At 47.8% G+C, this 18,106-nt stretch overlaps 1 protein-coding gene across 8 annotated transcripts in view; it reads right to left on the bottom strand.

Moving 5' to 3' along the window:
• The window catches only part of ARHGAP32 (Rho GTPase activating protein 32), a 234,830-nt gene that overhangs the window by 46,778 nt on the left and 169,946 nt on the right, over positions 1-18,106 (bottom strand). For 7 of the 8 annotated variants that reach the window (XM_057373534.1, XM_057373532.1, XM_057373533.1 and 4 more), the window contains one exon: positions 17,079-17,160. In XM_057373534.1, the coding sequence (XP_057229517.1) occupies positions 17,079-17,160 (82 nt within the window). Of the gene's footprint in view, positions 1-458; positions 600-17,078; positions 17,161-18,106 lie in introns of those variants that run through there. The other variant, XM_057373539.1, reaches the window with a different exon arrangement.

Below are 18,106 nucleotides of genomic sequence, written 5' to 3'. Positions count from 1 at the left end.
GAAAACACGATCCCAGGCAGGGACACATCTAAACACCCCAACAGCATCACCCCGGTGTAGGCTCAGCCCTGCTCCAGGCAGTGTCCTGGGCAGGACACCCCAGCACAGCCCAGCACCCCTGGGCCCAACCAGGGAGTGAAGTACCACAAAATCATTGAATGGTTTTGCTTGGAAGAGACTTTAAAGCTCAGCTCATTCCACCCCCTGCCATGGGCAGGGACACCTTCCACCGGGCCAGGGTGCTCCAAGCCCTGTCCAGCCTGGCCTTGGACACTTCCATGGGATGGGGCAGCCACAGCTTCTCTGGGCACCCTGTGCCAAGGCCTCCCCACCCTCACAGGGAGGAATTTATTCCCAATATCCAAAGTATGTATCAAGCACCTCTTTCCTGACGCACCACCACCGGGAAAGAATCCTCATCCAGAGACACTCATTCCCCACACACACACATTAAATACCTGGCAAGTTACTAAGCAACAAGTGGCGCAGACCCCTCCAGCCGCTCTCCGAGCCCCGGCCGGGTGTTCCGGGCTGTCGCTCCTCACCTGGCCCTGCTCCCGGCCGGGTCCCCGCGCCCGCTCCGCGCCAGCCTGCGCTCGGCTCCGCCGGGATCCGCAGGATGCGCCGGCTGCTCGCAGCCTCTGCGGCTCTGCCAAGCCCCTCCCCGGCTCCTCCTCCACAGGTGCCTCCTTCCTCCCTCCCTCCCTCCTTCCTCCCTCCCTCTGTCCCTCCTTCCCCGGCTCCCGCAGCCGCTCCGGCGCTGCCCCGGCACCGCCTGTCCCCCGTGTCCCCGCTGTCCCCGTGCAAAGGGCGCAGGGTGGGCACGGGGGAATGGGGAGCAACACACGGCTGCTCGCCTGGGGAAAGTCTAAAAGATAAATATAAAAAAAATCCCAGGTATAMAAATCTAAAAAAGGGTGCTGAGTAGATGGGTCAGGCTGTGCTCGGTGGTGCTCAGCAAGGACACCAGAGGAACGGGCAGGAACCGATGCCGGCAAAGTTCCAGCTGAACATGAGGAGAAAGTCTCCTGTGCAGTGGAGGGTRTGGAGTGTCCCTCCCTGGGGATATCTCAGACCCCTCTGGACACWRTCCTGTGCTCTGGGATGGCCCTGCTGAACCCCTGTGGCCCCTTCCAGCCTGGCACACCCTGGGATTCTGTGAGGGCCTGCCCGCTGCTCTGCCCATGGAACCCATGGAACCCACGGCTGCTCCGGAACCTCTGCCATCAGCATGGGCCTGGTTGCCCATCCCATCCCATCCCCTCCCTCACAGCCCAGGAGCACCTCCAGGAAAACACATGGGCCAGGAWACCTGCACTAAGCTCCATCAACTTTCTCCTTCCTTGCTCCTTCATGCCACAAAAGCCACAGAGGACACTGGTGAGGGGCACAGCCCAACCCCACAGGGACTGCAGGGCTCATCCTGCTGTGCCATCATCCCTGTCCCTGTCACTGCTCCCGCTGCAAATCCCACACSGAAGATCTGTCTCAGCATGTCCAGAAGGAAGGGACAGACACTGGGCATGCCTGAGTGCTCCCATGGAAGCGCATCCCAGCTTGAGATGGGGCACAGGCGGGGCCCCACAGCCCTGGGGACAGCACCTCACACCCACGGTGTCCCTTTTAATGCAATCACAAGAACGATGCCCCCTCCCACTGCRAGGGGCTGGTTCACACTGATCAGATCACTGAAAACAAACCCAATTAAAAATTCTCCAGGAGTTCTGCTGTTTGAAAGCAAAGCCAAATGACAGGATCATCTCCCAGTGACCAGCTCCAGCCCAGGGCAGAGCAGAGACCCTGGGACTTAACCTGACCCCAGCACTGCCATCCCTGCCCAGCCTCGGCCAGAACCTGGAGCAGGGACAAGAGCCAGGAGGGCAGGAAGCCTTGGCCAAGCCTTTTCCTGGTGCCAAGTGAAGCTGTGGCCTTACCTGCATTTATTGCAGATTTGTGGGATAAATTCGGTGCTGTTTGATCCTCAGCTCCCCCATTAACACCAGTTCATCAATCCCAGTAATTGCTGTCAATCCAGCAATTAAAATGTGGGCTCGACAGCTAAAGGAGGGCAACCTCAGGGTCAGAAGGATCAAGGAGGAATTTGTCTCTCTATCTGCAGACATTTTGATGAGCAGGAGAGGAAAACTCATTTCTTTGGGTGCTCCCGCTTTTTCCTCTGTGCTATTTTCAAAATCATTTGCTGACTCCCATCTCCTGATAATCCTATTCTCCAGCTGCTCCTCATACTTGGTATTTACTGCTGGACTTGTTTGGCCTGGGCAATGAGCACACTGTCACACCAGAGTTTACCTCAGCAGCCAAGCACAACTCCTAAATCCACTTCTCTCTGAATAATTCCAAGAACAGACCCTTCTCCCTGGTACCAACTTGCCATTCTGGGAACTTTCTTCCTATCAAACCCATGGATCAAAGCTGGGAAAATCCCAACACAGATGAAAACATCAGAAGCAACGCTATTCCAAACTAACATACAAAATGCACATGCAATTCCAAGCAGCATCCAGGACTTCAGAGCAATAACACTGAGCTGTCCAAAGCTACCAGGATGTCTTGTATGCACCCCATATATATATTTTTTTTTTCCTTTTTACTGTAGGCTAGTCTTGGCTAGGAAAACTCCTTCAAGGCTGGTGACCCCATTGTGACAAACTGCTCCATTCACATGCTTTGCTGGTGCCCAGTTTCAAACTAAGGCAAGGGGMTGCCCAGTCCTGCTGATCAACCAGTTTTTGCTAATCAAAGCAGGAATGTAACAGCTGCATCCTCAAGGACACAGAGCTCCCTCAGCTTCAGGCTTGGGTTTTACCTTTGCAATTACTGCTCTGAGGAGGTATTTTACTACCTGGTGTACAATGACACACCTTTCCCCCATCTGCACTTCCTTTCCTGTAAAGGAAACCCCTTAATCCTTCTTAGAAACAGCCTTTCTTTTAGGAATGAAACAATTAAACCTGAACAACCRGGGATGTGGCTCTTCTGCACCTGGGACTTCCTGCACCTGCACAGGAGTCTCTGCTCTCCACTGCACTGAGCAGCACTGGATGTCTTCTTGCTGCTTCAGAATATTTGACTGGAAGTAAYAGAATGATCACATGAGTCTCATTTTCTGTTCTAATTTCTTTTGCCAGACAATTTTAAGCACTTATTTTTTGTTAGGCAAGTGAAAGAGTTGCATTCCCCACTCCTGAGGAGTTGGTCAGCCTGCCATAGAGCAGAGGAGGAAGGTAATGGGTACCTTTTAAACCCAGCTAAGAAACSCAAGCATTTGAAACCACAGAAAAAAGGGTCCATCCATGTGCCTGYTACAAATTGAATCCTGAAGTTCACCCTATCCTCCAAAAGTTAWTTCAGACAGAAGAACTGGGAAGGCRAAGCAACACAAGGAATGCTATTAGTGCAGCCTGTAGCTTCTTCCACTTTCTGGCTTTGCAAATGTAACCACYGAAGGAGGTTCAAGCCATCATTAGGAGTTGGACAGGCAGGATTTTCCAATGCTGCTTCTTACTCAGCTGGATTTATGCTGCAGTCAGCTGCTCCCAAAACACACACACACCCCAAATAAACAAAAAACGCTTTTAAAAGTAAGGAGCTTTGCTGAGAAACTATAGATGAAAGCTGATCAGGGCACTAAAAACCCCAAAACAACAGAGCAGCACTTCATGGCATGGAATGCCTTAAAATGATTTGATTTGATTCAAAGCTGACAGCAACCAGGTTTGATATCCAAGGATCTCATGCCACTGAGTATGGAATCATCAAATCCCAGAATGGGACCCTAAAGCTCTTCCATTCCCACTCCCTGCCCTGGGCAGGGACACCTTCCACTATCCCAGGCTGCTCCAAGCCCCAGTGTCCAGCCCGGCCTTGGACACTTCCAGGCATCCAGGGGCAGCCACAGCTTCTCTGGGCACATTGGTACCATGTGGTGACTGAGCTTTTGGTGGATGGAGCCACRGCTTGCAAGAAAAATACTCCAGCTATTCCATTTATTAAGTGTTTGTGCACAGAGAGGTGGTGCTGTAGCTGCTCAGCCTTTGTGAACTTCTCAGGACCAGGTTTTAATGGAAGAGTTGAGCTATGTACTAGCACGACCCTTGATAAATCCATAGGCTAGGAAGAGATCGGTTTTGTGGCATCATCTATGGTTAAAGCTGCCTGGAAGTACTTCAAAGCCACAACCTGGCTCCCACAGTAATTTACAGAATTATTCAGGAGAAGAGGAAAAGCAGAGCAGAACAAACTCCCCCTTGCMATCATTTCAGAGCTTTCAGCATAACTGCAGAGTTTTGCTCAAGCCAACTATTATTAGAGTTAAGTCCCATTTTGACAGAGCTTGTGAGAAAGTATTCATAAACATCTTGTTTAAAAATAACAACCCCCCAACCTGAGCAAGTGGAGAGCAGGCAGAGTGAGAAAGMAGCACAGAACAAGTGAAAAGGAAARTGGCCYTATTAAAGCACACTGATGCCACCAGCACCCTGCACTCAAACAAGTTTCACCGCTTTGCTTCACCACTCAGCCTAGTTTGGGGGATCCAGCCTCTTGAACACCAGCAATGTTTCCATAACAAACAATAAAACAGCTCTTTCTTACCTGCACAGAACATAGATTTATGTAATTATTCATTAACTGGTGTGTGTACAGACTGTGCACACCATGCTTGCTCCTTCTCTTTTCCAATTAAAATTCCCCAGGAAACATGGAGAAGGCACACAACAAAATTACCTGTCAAAATGTGAGATGCTTGAAGCTGCTGTTTATGGGCTCAGCTTCTTCCCAAAGCCTCAGTGACCACACACAAGGAGAAACTGCACTACAGGGAACAAAGGAATTCATCTGGCTCTTCCCTCTACCTGAGTTGCAGGCATTTCCCCTTGCCTGGAGGCTGATTTCCAGTGCTGTAATTACACCAGGAGTGCCTCCCAGTGGGGATGGGGGATATGCTGGGATGCAGCAGAGGATGCTCCTCAACTGGCAGAGCTTTGCTGCTCGCTTTGCTCCCCAAAGCTGCTAAAGAGCTCCTCTCCCAGGAGCTTGGACCCTGACAGGGAGCTGAGGTGGGCTGGAATGGGGCTTTTTTTAAATTTTGTGCCAGCTCCGCGTGGGATCCTTTCCATACTTCCAGGAGACTCAGCTATGCCAGGGAGAAACCTGAATACAAACATGGGAGCTGGACACAGAGGCTCATTCACTGACACCTTCACCTGTGCCTGCTGGAATTGTTCAGAGAAGGGAGAAGGTCCCTGGAGCAYCCCTGGGCTCAGCCTGCACCTGATGGTCCCACAGGACAACACTGGTGTCCACCAACTGTCCCAGGACCAGTGGCTTTGCACTCATGGCACTTTCTGAGGGGACACAGGATTCACTTCTTTAGGGTGGGGAGAGCTCGAACAGGGCTTTCACAGAGCAGAAAACTTTTTAAGAGTTCAGTTAAAAAAGAAAAGAAGATTTTAATGAAGCAGCAGAACCAAAGGGTACCTTCCTCTTGCTCCTGGATCCCTGAGCCTGCAGGTCCCTTTAGTTTCAGTCCAGCTTCTCTCCAAAGGATGGACGTCCTGCCCTGCTCTAGCTGCTCTAGCCCTCTTCCCCTGGGCCCTCCAGACACAGCACTAATCCCTGAATCCTGCTCTTCCACTCCAGGCTTTCGAATCCAGGCCTCTTGAAGAAAATGTCAACCAACTCACAACTGCCTGAGAACCACCCAGACAGTTTCCATGGCACCCAGGARGAAACATGGATTTGTTCTCACTGCATCAACATCATCTAAAACTCCTCAGTGTGGGGGTGAGGAACAGGCAGCGGTGGTCATAAAGCACTGCCAAAGTGCACTCCTCAAGTGAGTGTGTTCACTGCCATTGTCAGAAACATCTGCACTGTTAAACAGTTAAACGATTAAAAAGAAAAAAAAAATACATTGACTCCCTAATACTCTGCATCCTGAGGAACTTTGTGAAATACAATTCCTGTTTGACTCTCACTTAGGAGTTAGCCAAGGTTTAGAGATTTTGTTTAGGTGGACAGAAAAAGTGTTTCACATTGCTGCTGAAGGCAAAAATCAAAAGCAAGTTACAAAAACATGTGCCCATAGGCAGAGGGTGCAGAAAGAATATCTGACMCTTTTTAACTCTAAAACCTGCTCCTTGTAAATCCACTACTCCCAGTTTGTTGRAGAACTCCCCAAACTGCAGTGCCARTGTACCTGCAACTCTTACCACRGTACATTATGGAGAATCCTCAGGTGCATTTTCATGCAGGTCCAGAGGAAAACAGATGCAAATGCTGTCCCCTCCAAAAAAGGGAAATGGGACATTTAGAAAATCATTCACAGCTTGAGCTGCACAACTGATCCAGGGAATGCTGTGCTTGCATGGAATGCCAAGGGCATCCTGGGAGTGGAGCAGCAGCCTCAGAGCAGAGCCCTGCTGGTTCCCTCTCCCAARTTACTGCTGGAAAAGCAGAACAACACCCTTGGAGCTGTCTTGGTACTGCCTGGCTGGCTGAAGCACAGCGGGACTTTCTCCAAATCCAGGCCCCCAGAGAGGGCTGGGGGCAACACTTCCTCCCAGGCAGGACAGATGCTGCTGCTGCTGCTTTTGGGATGCTTCTCCATCCCACCCTGCCCAGGGAACACAGGATTTCTGTCATGTCTGTTCCCAGAGTGCAGGCTCAAGAGCTGTTCTCTCCAACTCCTACTTTTCCGGCAGAATCACAGATTTTATGGTGCAGATTTCCTAGAGGACCAGATGAATCCTGTATTTAGCAGCACTTCCACAGATCAGCCCACAGCTCTCATCCCTTTCTATTTCTGCCAAAAAAATRGGAAGGAACAAAAGACGAATCGCTTAAAACAAGGGAGAGATAGCAAAGAGAAAAAGACTCCAAGGAAATGAAAAACCCAGGAAAATGCTGCAGCAGTTCTGATCTGCACTACAGATTTAAAGACCTAAAAAGACTAAACAGTCTTATAGTCCTGGGCAGTCCCTTCAATAAATCCCCTTCTCCTAAAACCAGGTAATTACTGGAGCAATTCAGGGTAAATAAGCACTTTACAGAGCTCACTGCAGTGAAATCCAGCAATTATGGAAGGTAAAAGTTTGACATTCCTAATGTCAAATCGAAGATCCAAGATYGATGTATCCAAGATCGAAACTAAYAACAAAATAATACTATTTTTTTTTAAAAGCAAGCATCCAGCGGTTATGATGGGAGTGAAAAAAAGCCCTAAAGCCCAGTTTAAAAATAAATYCTCCTTTGGTGACTGCAGAAGGTACAATGGGAATGCAGAGAAGGATTGCAGCAGAGGTAGAGCTTTACAGGTAAAGCACAAGAAGATTTGCAATCAGTTCAAATACAATTAGAAGAGATGCCTGGCACTCACCAAGCACTTCAGCCACTGAACTGCACAAGCACTGGCTCCTTCAKAAACTGAAATGTTCTCCCAGTGCTGTAAGGTATCAGGAAAAGGTTCTTCCTCCCCAGGGAATGGTCACAGCCCCAAGGCTGACAGAGCTCCAGGAATGTTTGGACAACACTCTCARGCACAGGGARKGATTYTGRGGTGTCTGTGCAGGGCCAGGAGTTGCACKGGATGATCCTTGTGGGTCCAACTCAAGATATTCCATGATTCCATGGTTTTTTGGATGGCAGGACCCAAATGAGGTCTGCCTGGCTGTACTGATCAGCATTTCTTTGATATTAAATATCCAATAATATTGGACCACCCCTGCCTGTTCCTCACCTGTTCATTTAACCCAAAGAACAGCCTCGGATGACCTCTAGGAAGATACAGCTCCCCTGAAAATTCATTTCAGCCTCAATCCCAAGGGAGTGGGGGAAACAGAGGGACACAGGGGTTTCGTGAAGCTTTGAAGAGCTCTGCCATATGCAGTTCCAAGCCCTGCCTGGAAATAAAGCTCCCACACATCGCTGCTCTGCCTCTCCTAAAATCCCACATACAGTCTATTTCCAAGCACTAAAGAGATCCAAGGAAACAAAAGTCCAGGTATGATTCAACACAACAAGCAAATAAATTAAAATGTCTGTTGTCAGATACCTCTCAGTAACTGAGGATCAAGTGTTTAAGTACATAAACTGTACCATCTCAGCTCCTCAGTTCCACTGGAACATTTTCATTTCACCTAATGCCACTTCTGACAAGCGACAGCCACGTTGTCATGGCAATGACAACACAACACAGTTGTTTTCTGCTCCCACTGTGCACTGGGCACACAGGAGGGTCGTTTCCATTGCCATAAAACTGTATCTTTAACCACATTTCTTCCCTCTATTATTCAAGCAAGCTCTTCTCTCCAGAGCTGTGGTCACAGAGGGTTTGGCAAACTCTTTGGATAGTGAGGCAGAAATTGAAAGCCTGGGAAAAGATGAACACTTTATATTTAGAGATGAGCAGCTGGAGGGGGGAAGAAGCTGATTTCTGATACCCAGATTAACCCCCACATGGCTGCTGATGCTGCAGGGTGTGCACATGGCAAGGCCCAGGTGTGCTGAGCATCACTTTCAGATTCTGATTCACTGACTGGGTCTGGAAATCACTTGCAAGAAATCTGCCCCTGAGAAGGTGGGTGCTCAGAACCAGGCATTGGCTTTTCTACCCAACAGATTTTAATATTAAAAAAATTAATAATTCTTTCTTTCACGACAGATGACACTACAGCTACATTCTGCCAGCAAGCCTAGGGGTTAGTGAGAGGTTATTGCTATCACATACAAGGTTAGAGTGGTTAGCACAGAGAGTGATGGCACACACAGGCTCTACCTGAGCGCAGCTGGGACTGGTTCAGAGCCTCGGTACCAAATGCAGAGCCTGGCTTTACACTATCCATCTCCAAATCTGCTCATGGGGTCGGGGAGGGGGCAGTGACAGACAGAAGGCAAGAGAGAGCACAAAGTTAAATTGAAATGATCTCCTGGAGGGACCGCAGGAGACCAACAATTCAATGTGGAGAGACAGCAATGAGAGAAACAGAGCTGGAGAAATGCAGAGTTCAGTGCTGGGCATGCAGAGCCAGGGCTTCTCTGGGCTGTTCTGGGCCTGAATTGTTCCTCCCTATCAATGTCTGTGTGCAAATGGGAGTGTGAGGGAGGTGATCCACCGAGCTCACAGAGTCAATGGCAAAAGCAATGAGGTGAGCTGAACTAAGCTGAGTGAACACCCAAATCCSTGGGACACTGAGCTGCTGGGGTTGAAGTGGATGCTGCTGGTGCCTGAACAACTGGGCTTAGAGCTGGCTCAGCACTGAGCACTGGGTGTGCAGGACAATTCTCAACCCCAGTCCCTGCCCAGGGCAGAGGATGGAACCAGATGATCTTTAGGGWCCCTTCCAACYCAACCCAGTCTGGGATTCTGGGATGCTGTGCACAGACCACCCTAAGCAGAATTTTTACTCTAAAGAGAGCATTCAAAATTATATCAAATAGATGCCAGTTTGGGCTGGCAAAGGCTGGAGGTCAGATCAGGGATTTTTAACACAGCACAGCCTGCACAGAACAGCTTTTGCTGTGCTTGGGAGATCAAGGGTTTCAGGCTTGTAGTCAGGGCACTGTGTCCCAGTTACAAAACCCTCTTCCAGCCCTTGCCTCTCTGTCCAGAGCTCAGCTCATTCATCTGAGGCCAAAAAAGAACTTCTGTGTCTAAAGGAGCCCAAGAAGAAACTTTGCCCTTGCACCAGCAAAACCTGAACAGGACCTCAAATCCTCCACACTCAAAAAACACAACTATKCCTAAATTGCTGGTAGCAGAAGTCATGCAGCCACAATCTGTGGGACWCAGGAATATTATAAACCAGCCCCAGATTCCAGGAGTGCTCAGCCAGGGAAGGATGTGGCTCCCAGCTCTCCAGTGGTGCTCTCGGAGCAGCCAGGGCCAAATTTCTCATCTCTGTGGCAATTCCATGACTCACAAARGGACAGGGCTGTCACAAGGAATTAATTTCACAAGAAAAACAAGCAGAACCACTAATAAGCCTCATATCTTTGAGCAGAAATATTAGAGCTGCTCTGGTGTCGAAATCTTCTTTCTCACAGATGAGAGAGGAGGGGGACTCAGCACTGACCACTTGCATTAAATAACCAGAAATGTGGCCATTTATTTGTTTTTGTGTTAAAAACCTAAAAAAAAAAAAAAAAAAGGATGCCTGAAAAAAGAGACAGGCTAAAGCCTGCCAGTACTCTCTGAATTTAACTGCTGCTGATCCTTGGCAGGAATAGTATCTCTGAAGGGCTCAGGGATCCAAAAAACTTGGCTGTACAAGAGGGAAAACATTAAGAAAAACCTTTCTCCCATACCTGTGTGCCCAAAGGGAACTCCCTGGATCTTACACGATTCACTATCTGGATTCCTCCCATCTTTTCTGTCAGATTATTTATCAGTGGACACAGCCAGTCACAGCAGTAAATTCTGCCCTCATTTTTAAACCCTCCATACCCATTTYAGTATTCCCTGGTTGCTGTGGGTTGGGTATGTGCAGTGGAAGAAGCCTCACCTCACTCTCCATGGTATAGCCCAAACACAAACCCTGTTCTCTCCCTCTGGAGTCTCCTCCTGTCTGGAGGGATCTGATCACATTGGTGAAGTGTGATGCTGATGCTCATGGAAATCAAATCTTCACCCCAGGACAGGTTTTCTGTGCTGCTGGAGGGAGCCCTGGGAATGGGGAGCACTGCTTGTCCCCCACATCCCAGGGACACCCACACAGTGGCTGGCAGTGGGTGCCTGGCTGAAGGACATACATGAATATTCGAGATTTGATAATTATCTCCTCCCAGGATTTGCATATCCACTTTCCAGACTGACTTAGGGAATCAAAACAACATCCCAGGGGAGCTGATTTGTGCAAGTGAGACATTTGCTGTAAAAAGGATAAATCTGCATGACCAGTCCCAGGTTTTGCTGACATCAGGCTATTGCTGTGAGGTTTTAACCAGCAGAAGCAGGAGCTAAAAAAGACCACAGCAAGATGAAGCAGGACTCTGAATAAGCAAGCCATGTATTAGTTCACTTTGGGCATTGTCAAATGGTAAGCACAAAGAGCATTCCCTGATTAAAAAACAGAAAAAAAAAAAGGAATTTTGGCTTCTTAAGGTTGTCATGTTCTAACAGACTTTAGGAACTATGTTTAATTCCTCCCCATCACCCATTTTTATCTCCTCTTTCTTTCATACTGACATTCATACTTGGTCGCCTGGCACTTAATTTCTTTATTTTTCATCTTCTCAATCTTTTTACGGATTCAAAATGATTCTATCACCCCCAGAAAAGAGCTATAACCAGCTTTGTTCTTTCCCTCTGTATTATTTTAAGTTCAAGCATCTTTTTAAAAGGCACCTTAGAACAAAAGTTTGTTTTGGGTTCCCTAAATATCCTTCAGGGCATAAGTGCTACTGACCTGCAGGTACAGAAGAAGAAGGAAAGAAAAAGAAGACAGAGAAACAAGGCAAGAATGAGAGAAGRGCAAAGGAATAAATTAAAACGTACAAGGGGGGAAGTAGCTCCAGGACGCTGGACGAGCTCCGTGGGCAGGGGAGACTGGGAAGGGAGAAATAAAAAAAAAGGAAAAAAGCAAAACAAAAACAAAAGGCAGTTGGTTAAAACATGCCCTCACTGAAAACGGGCTCATTTCACACAAAGCTCAGCTGGACTATGAACAGCACAATACAATACACCCAATSCTTCACGCTGTTTGGTGCTAAACACAGAAAATTTAGTAGGATCCAAGAATTCCCACCCTGTGTCCCAGCTCAAAAAATCCCCAACTTTTGCACGTTTGACCTTTCAGCACAAGGCCCATCCGAGCAACACAGGGGCGGCTACATGTTGCATTTTGTTACATATTGCATTCTGTTCTATATTGAATTTTGACATATATTGAATTTTCCTGCATTTCCACTGGTGCTGAAGCAGAAGCTCCATTTTAGTCTTCCCCCAATGCAAAAAGCAGAGTAATTGTCTCAGAGCTGTGTTTTGCTGTTGTGTTCTTCCTGACAATCAGGACCTGCAGAGGAGGAGGCACAGCTCTGCCTCAGCCCCAGCCTGGTGTCCTGAGTAGAAGGGTCCAGGACAGAGCGTGGCTGTGGCACTTGGGGACATGGTCTAGAGGTGAACATGGCACTGCTGGGAGCTGCTGGGATCTTTCCAGCCCAGTGACTCCACGAGCAGCCTGGCATGGACCTGCTGGTCTCTGGTGGCTCTCAGAGCCTGGGGCAATTCCTGCAGCACCTCTCCCATGGACACAGACACTGACACCCCCAAAGGGATTTYCACACTCCCACTGTTGGCCTTTCCACCTGAAACCCCCGTGTCCCTGCCCAGCCCTGCCTGRGAGCCCAGGGACCAGGATTCCTGCAGGGTTTTGATGCAGGGCTGGAAGCAGCTCGTGTCTCAGCAGCAGCTTGAGCTGGCACCTTTGGGTGCTCATCCCCTCCCTGCTCCCCTGGCAATGGACACCTGCCTTGGCCCAGCACATTCCCAGCTAATTCAGCCTTAATGAGACACRGGCATGAACACCAAACAACTGCTTTGTTTACTTAAGATTAACGAGACTGCCACTAATTATGTACACTTTCACTTCCCCTGTGTTCTTTATAAAAGCACTAATTAAGACATGATGCTCTTATCAGTGTCAAATGGYTGCTCAACCCGGGGCATCTGCAGAATTTAAGCTCTATTTGCACTTTCTTCTTCCTGGTTTTTATTAAAATTTAAAACTGACTCTTTTTTATCCAGGGAATAGAAATGAGCCTGTTTCTAACCAGGCATGGCCTTGTGATTGCAACAGCTCTAACTCAGTGAATGTGTCTCAATTTGCATTTTTGCAGTTAAAATGAATTCCTCCAGCACTGACCAGAGCCTGCTGCCTGATCCAGAGCTGAATTTCAATSCTCCTGAAGTTCAGTGGATTATTTGTATCGGGTGTGCTGACCCAGATCGATCTGTTATTGATGTTTTAAATGGAAAATCAGTCATTCACAACAGCCTGCAATACTGACAGGGACCCTCTGATGCATCCTTAGCTGTGCATTKTAAGAGCCCCTTCACCTGTTACATCTAAATGAAATGGATGAGACACRAATTTGAAAACTCCTTCATAAAACTGGGGAGAGCTGCTGGGTTGTTCATTCTTTGTCCTGAAGAAGGAACTGGTGAGAATGACCCCTGAGGCTTTAAAAATGCTTATTCTGGGGGGCAAAAAAAAAAAAAAATAAGGGAAACATTACCTTCTTATCCCCCATTTCTTCTCTGCAGCTCTAACTGTCCGCCTGCAAACTGCAGCTCAGTTCTGTGTTTCCCCACTGAAAGCAGCTCCCAGCAAAGACCAAATCTAAAACCTGCCCCAAAATGACCCAGCCAAGGCCACTGCAGTGAAGCTGGCTCACAGGAAGATGCTGCTTGTCAGGGAAAGACAAAAACAAACTGCAGGTGTGAGGTATGCTGTGAGATGCAGGTTAAAATATTGCTGAATTATGAATATCCAGAATTATAAGGAAGAAGAGACTGAAAGAGAGAGCTGAGACACCGCCTGTGACTGATGAGCAGAGACAAGATGAACACACATGGACATAAACACACTGTTCCCAAAAAAAGAGATGGACAGAGGGGAATGAGAAGAGTCAGTGTAGCCACTGTCTACAGGCAAYTCCCAAATGTTCACTTAGAAGGAAAAATCAGAGTAACTATTCACACTTTTCCTTCTGAGCAGCACTGAATATTGAAAAGATYCACTTCTCCCTGAGTATCTGAAATTCAAATCCAGCCTTTATCCTGGATCTCTAAAAATCCACGTGAATATGAGCTGATTCTACCTATGCAGGCACTGAAATTCAGCTAAATTTATAATACTAACTATGAGATATTAGATATCAATTCAATATTTTAGCCTAAAAACTATCATTACAGTATTGTATCACATTAAGAATACTGGGAGAAATTAGAGAAAAGGAAAGTGCTCATGAAATGAGGGATTTGATGAGCCCACAGAACCTTCCTAGATCTTCACAGGGTTTTTTATATAAATAGAAACAGTCAGGAAAGCATTTGCATCCCAGCTGGAAAAAAAAAAAAAAGCATTTTCTAACAGGACTGAACATAAAAACAAGAGGGCACAGACTCAGTCCAACACAGGAGGGTAACACCTCTCAACAGGTACCTCTCCAAAACCTCCTGACKCCAAACTTCATTGTCAGATAGATTTGAGAGGTGACTTGGGGCAAAACTGATATTCCTTCCTGTTACCCTGACTGTTCAGCACTGAGTAAAGGCCAGGTTTTCTGCATGGTCCATTTGSCATCACTGATCCCAGGCCCTGGCTCCATCACTGCTGGCACAGAGCATGTCCTGCCACAGTCCATGAAAATATTGTTTCCCAGAGCAGAGTTTGCCCTCAATCCCAGCCCTGCTCTGCCCTTCCCTGTGTTTCATCTCCCTGGAACTGCAGTCACTGCTCTGCATTAGAGACCACTGCAATATTTTATGGCTCCATTAAAATGCTGTCCCCATCCCTTGTGCACATCAAACCCTCTAATTATAAACAATAATAGAAACCCAGGGCAGGAAGTTCCCTGCTTTCCATCTGCTTTTCATTAGGTTCCTCAGCCCAGCCAGATCCAGGGACAATTAAGCAGCACGAGGAGTTCTGCATTTGGAAATTCTTCGTTGCAAAGAGCTTCACTCTGCACATACACAAATGTCCTGGATGCTCCACACATCATATTTTGATTAAAGAAATTAAAGTTGGCCTGTTGATAAGTGCAGCTCATCAAGGCCAAAGCTAAAACTTCACATTAATTYGAGATTAAATACCCTGCTAATGTCAAGTGAGGACAACAGCTCCAAATGAGACTTTTGGTAAGTCTCTGTTCCTTGGGAAAAGCCAATCTGATGTTTTAAATAAAGGTACAGGGAGGAAATTAATTAACATGGGTATTTGGGGTATGAGAACCCAGTATACATAAGACATGGATTGTTAAACACAAAATGCAGGAACATGGGGAGGAAAGTGCATAATCTCAGCAATGCCACGCCCAGCAAGCTCTGCAGGGAGCCCTTGGGGAGATCCAATTTCCCATTTGGCAGCACCCAGGGGGCTGCAGCACCTCAGTCCTGCCCTGAGCCATCTCCCTGGGCTGTCCTGGCATACCCAGGAACTGCAGCTCCTTCCTCCCTTCCTCCTCTCACCATCTCCCACAGCACCACTTCTCCAGGCAGAGAGTTCCTGGAGTCCTCCAGCACCACATCCAACATTCCCTAACTACAGGAAACTCCTCCCTGACTCGGGCCCACTCCCATCAGCTTTTGTAACATCCAAGGAAAGACCTGCAGGCTCCTGCCAACATCACCAAGTGYTCTCACTTGCCCAGGTGCATGAACAAGGCACCAAAGGAGTGGCATCAGGAATGCTGGGGGCAGAGGAAGGGGAGGATGACAGAAACAGCTGCACCATTCCTTACATCTGGAAGCTCATTAGTGCTCTCTGAGAGGAGCCTCTTAATGGAGCCACAGAACAACCATCAGGGAAGGTCAGGAGACATCCTTGTGACTTGGCAGGATCTTCCAGCTCAGTACTTTCAATGGGACATGGGATCGTGGTGTCAGCTTTATAGCAAACATTTCCCAGGGCTGAAGGGGGAAATCCAGCCCCAGGGTGTTGTTAAAGCCAAATGGAATCCATCCATCCCTTCTACTCCATTAGGTCCCCCTACAGCAGAGCGAGACTGCTCCCCAGCAGCTCAGGACACTGAATTGCCTGAGTGTTTAACAATAAACACTGGCTTGTGCTCAGGCTGAAAGCTGCCTTTCCTGCTCTGGCTGATGGAGCAGTGACTGGGCACAGGCTGGACCAGGGAATGCCCATCTCTGTGCCTCTGACTCTCCCAAATGCAGATTGCCAGGAATGCTGAAGGCTGGGGATGGCTGAGGACAGCCCTGCCCTGAGCTGCCAGCTCTCCAGAGCACACACATCACTGCAGAGCACTCCCAGCTTGGGCTCTCCATGACTTTCCAGCAAACTCTCAAGCTCTGATCTGATAAAACACTGTTATTTCCCTTGGTAAAAGTCAAGCTTTTAAATCCYGTCTATTTGTTTTGAAGTATCAAGTCAGCAATCTGCCAAGATAAGGAACATCATTAAAATAGAGAAGAGGGATGAAAAGAACACCAGTTCAACACCAACTTCACTTCCCAGCTGCTTAACATTTTAAGGAAGATCAGCACATTCAAACTTCTTCTCTTGATACTAAAGATATACAGAAATATCTTCATCTATATGAATATGGAGATATTTTTAAAATTTTTCAGCTTTCCTAACAATAAATTCTGCAGARATCTCAGTTATGCCAGCACACCTAGTGCCAACCACTTCCAGAGTACACTGAAAGGATGGAAAGGTAGACTCAGATCCAAAATCCCATTCTCTATTTGTTTTGCCTTTTCTCAGCAGAACTTTGGAWTAATTTGCCTGTTTTTCCTATAGTACAGAAGCATCCAGAAGGCAGGAGGAAGCAGATGGAGCCGTGTACCCAGAGCACAAGGAATCCAAATTCTGTTACATCCAACTTCCTCCATCTATCCTCACCAGAAAGAATCTTCCAGTACTGAGGTGATCTATTCCATCTGATCAGCACAAACATTCCTGCTCATCTATGTTCTGTATAAAAAATCCTGACATGCAACATTTCCTGAGCACCCAGAACTGGGATGTTTCATGGAATCTCTCATTACAGATGGCTTAAAAGAAGGACTTTCAGCTTGTAAAATTCTTACAAATTCAGACTTTTAAGCTTGTAAAATTCTTACAAGCTTAGAATCCTTCAAGTCATGCAGGAGGTGGACATTGATACAAGTCTGTACAGCAGGTGAGAGACATTCAACAGTGGCAGCTCCCCAGAGAGGAGCAGTGTGTGGGTGATYGACACACAGAGAGGGGAATGAGCACGTGTAGGGGATGATCAACACTCAGGACACATGGGAAGCAGGTATTAAACATGGAACACACAAAGAGAACTCCAGTCCAGTTCCCTGCATCCAAAAAAGCTGATTTACACACCTGGTTTTGGCACTGAATTGGTCACGGACTGAGGGACTTTGTCATTGATGAGTTCAACACATTCACTGGGAAAGAATCCAACCTGGAKTAAAACAGAAAGAGGAAATGCAGTGTTATGATCTGGACTGTGCAGCCAACAGCTCCCCGAAGTCCCCTTGCCTGAGGCTCCATGGCATTATCCAGCATCACACAGCCAGCAGGCAGAACATCAACCACTGCAGGGTCTGCTCTGCTGCCAGCACCGTGAGAGAGACGGATCTGAGAGCCCAAGGCACTGCAAGGTCCTGGAGTAATTAACTTTAAATGTTAATTTGCAGTGTCTCTGCACTGACCTTTAACTCAGCATTTCTCCCTGTAGTCTCTCAAAGAAATGCTGGAGAGTCTCTAAACCAGCGCAAGGGTTAAAGGCAATGGGAAGGATCCCAATGGTTTCGTGGAGTAGGATGTGCCTGCAGACATTCCCATGCTACTGCAGGGCTGCTGCATCTGGGGAGAAGTGAAATTGTTTTCCTCTTCCTGTTTGAGGATCCAGGCCAAGCTGTGACCAGAGAGGAGTTTGACACTTCCCAGCATCCCCACCTTCTCTCTTATTTCCCAGCATCTTCCTGCTTACTCTCATGCCAGATGAAATCCAACCAGAGCAGAGCTTTGGAAACATTCACCCTTGGTCCATCTTTGCACACCTTTTCTCTGTTTCTCACCCAGAACAGCTCCTGTATTGAGGGCTGTGAGTCAGGCACCACCCCTTGCCAGACTCCTGATCTAAGGCAGGCCAGGATTCCCTGTCCTGTGTCAGGTGTGGCACTGGGGACACCAAGTCACTGCAGGCAGCCCCAGTCTGCTCAAACAGCACAAGAATCCAAGGCAGAGAGCCAGAGGATGGGCCCCGAGCTCCTCTGAGCAGCACTGAGCCAGGACAGAGCCAGCACATCCATGAAATCCTCTGGAGCACAGGGCAGCCAGCAGCAAGCCTGGCAGACAGTCCCTCCTCTAYAAATTCATCTCACACAATTCCCTTTTGTCTCCAA

This window comes from Malurus melanocephalus, unplaced genomic scaffold (assembly GCF_030028575.1).
Source record: "Malurus melanocephalus ecotype Western Australia unplaced genomic scaffold, MMel_1.1 scaffold_201, whole genome shotgun sequence".
NCBI lineage: Eukaryota > Metazoa > Chordata > Aves > Passeriformes > Maluridae > Malurus > Malurus melanocephalus.
Note: the sequence above shows the minus strand (reverse complement) of the source record. Positions and strands in the feature narration are given on the sequence as shown.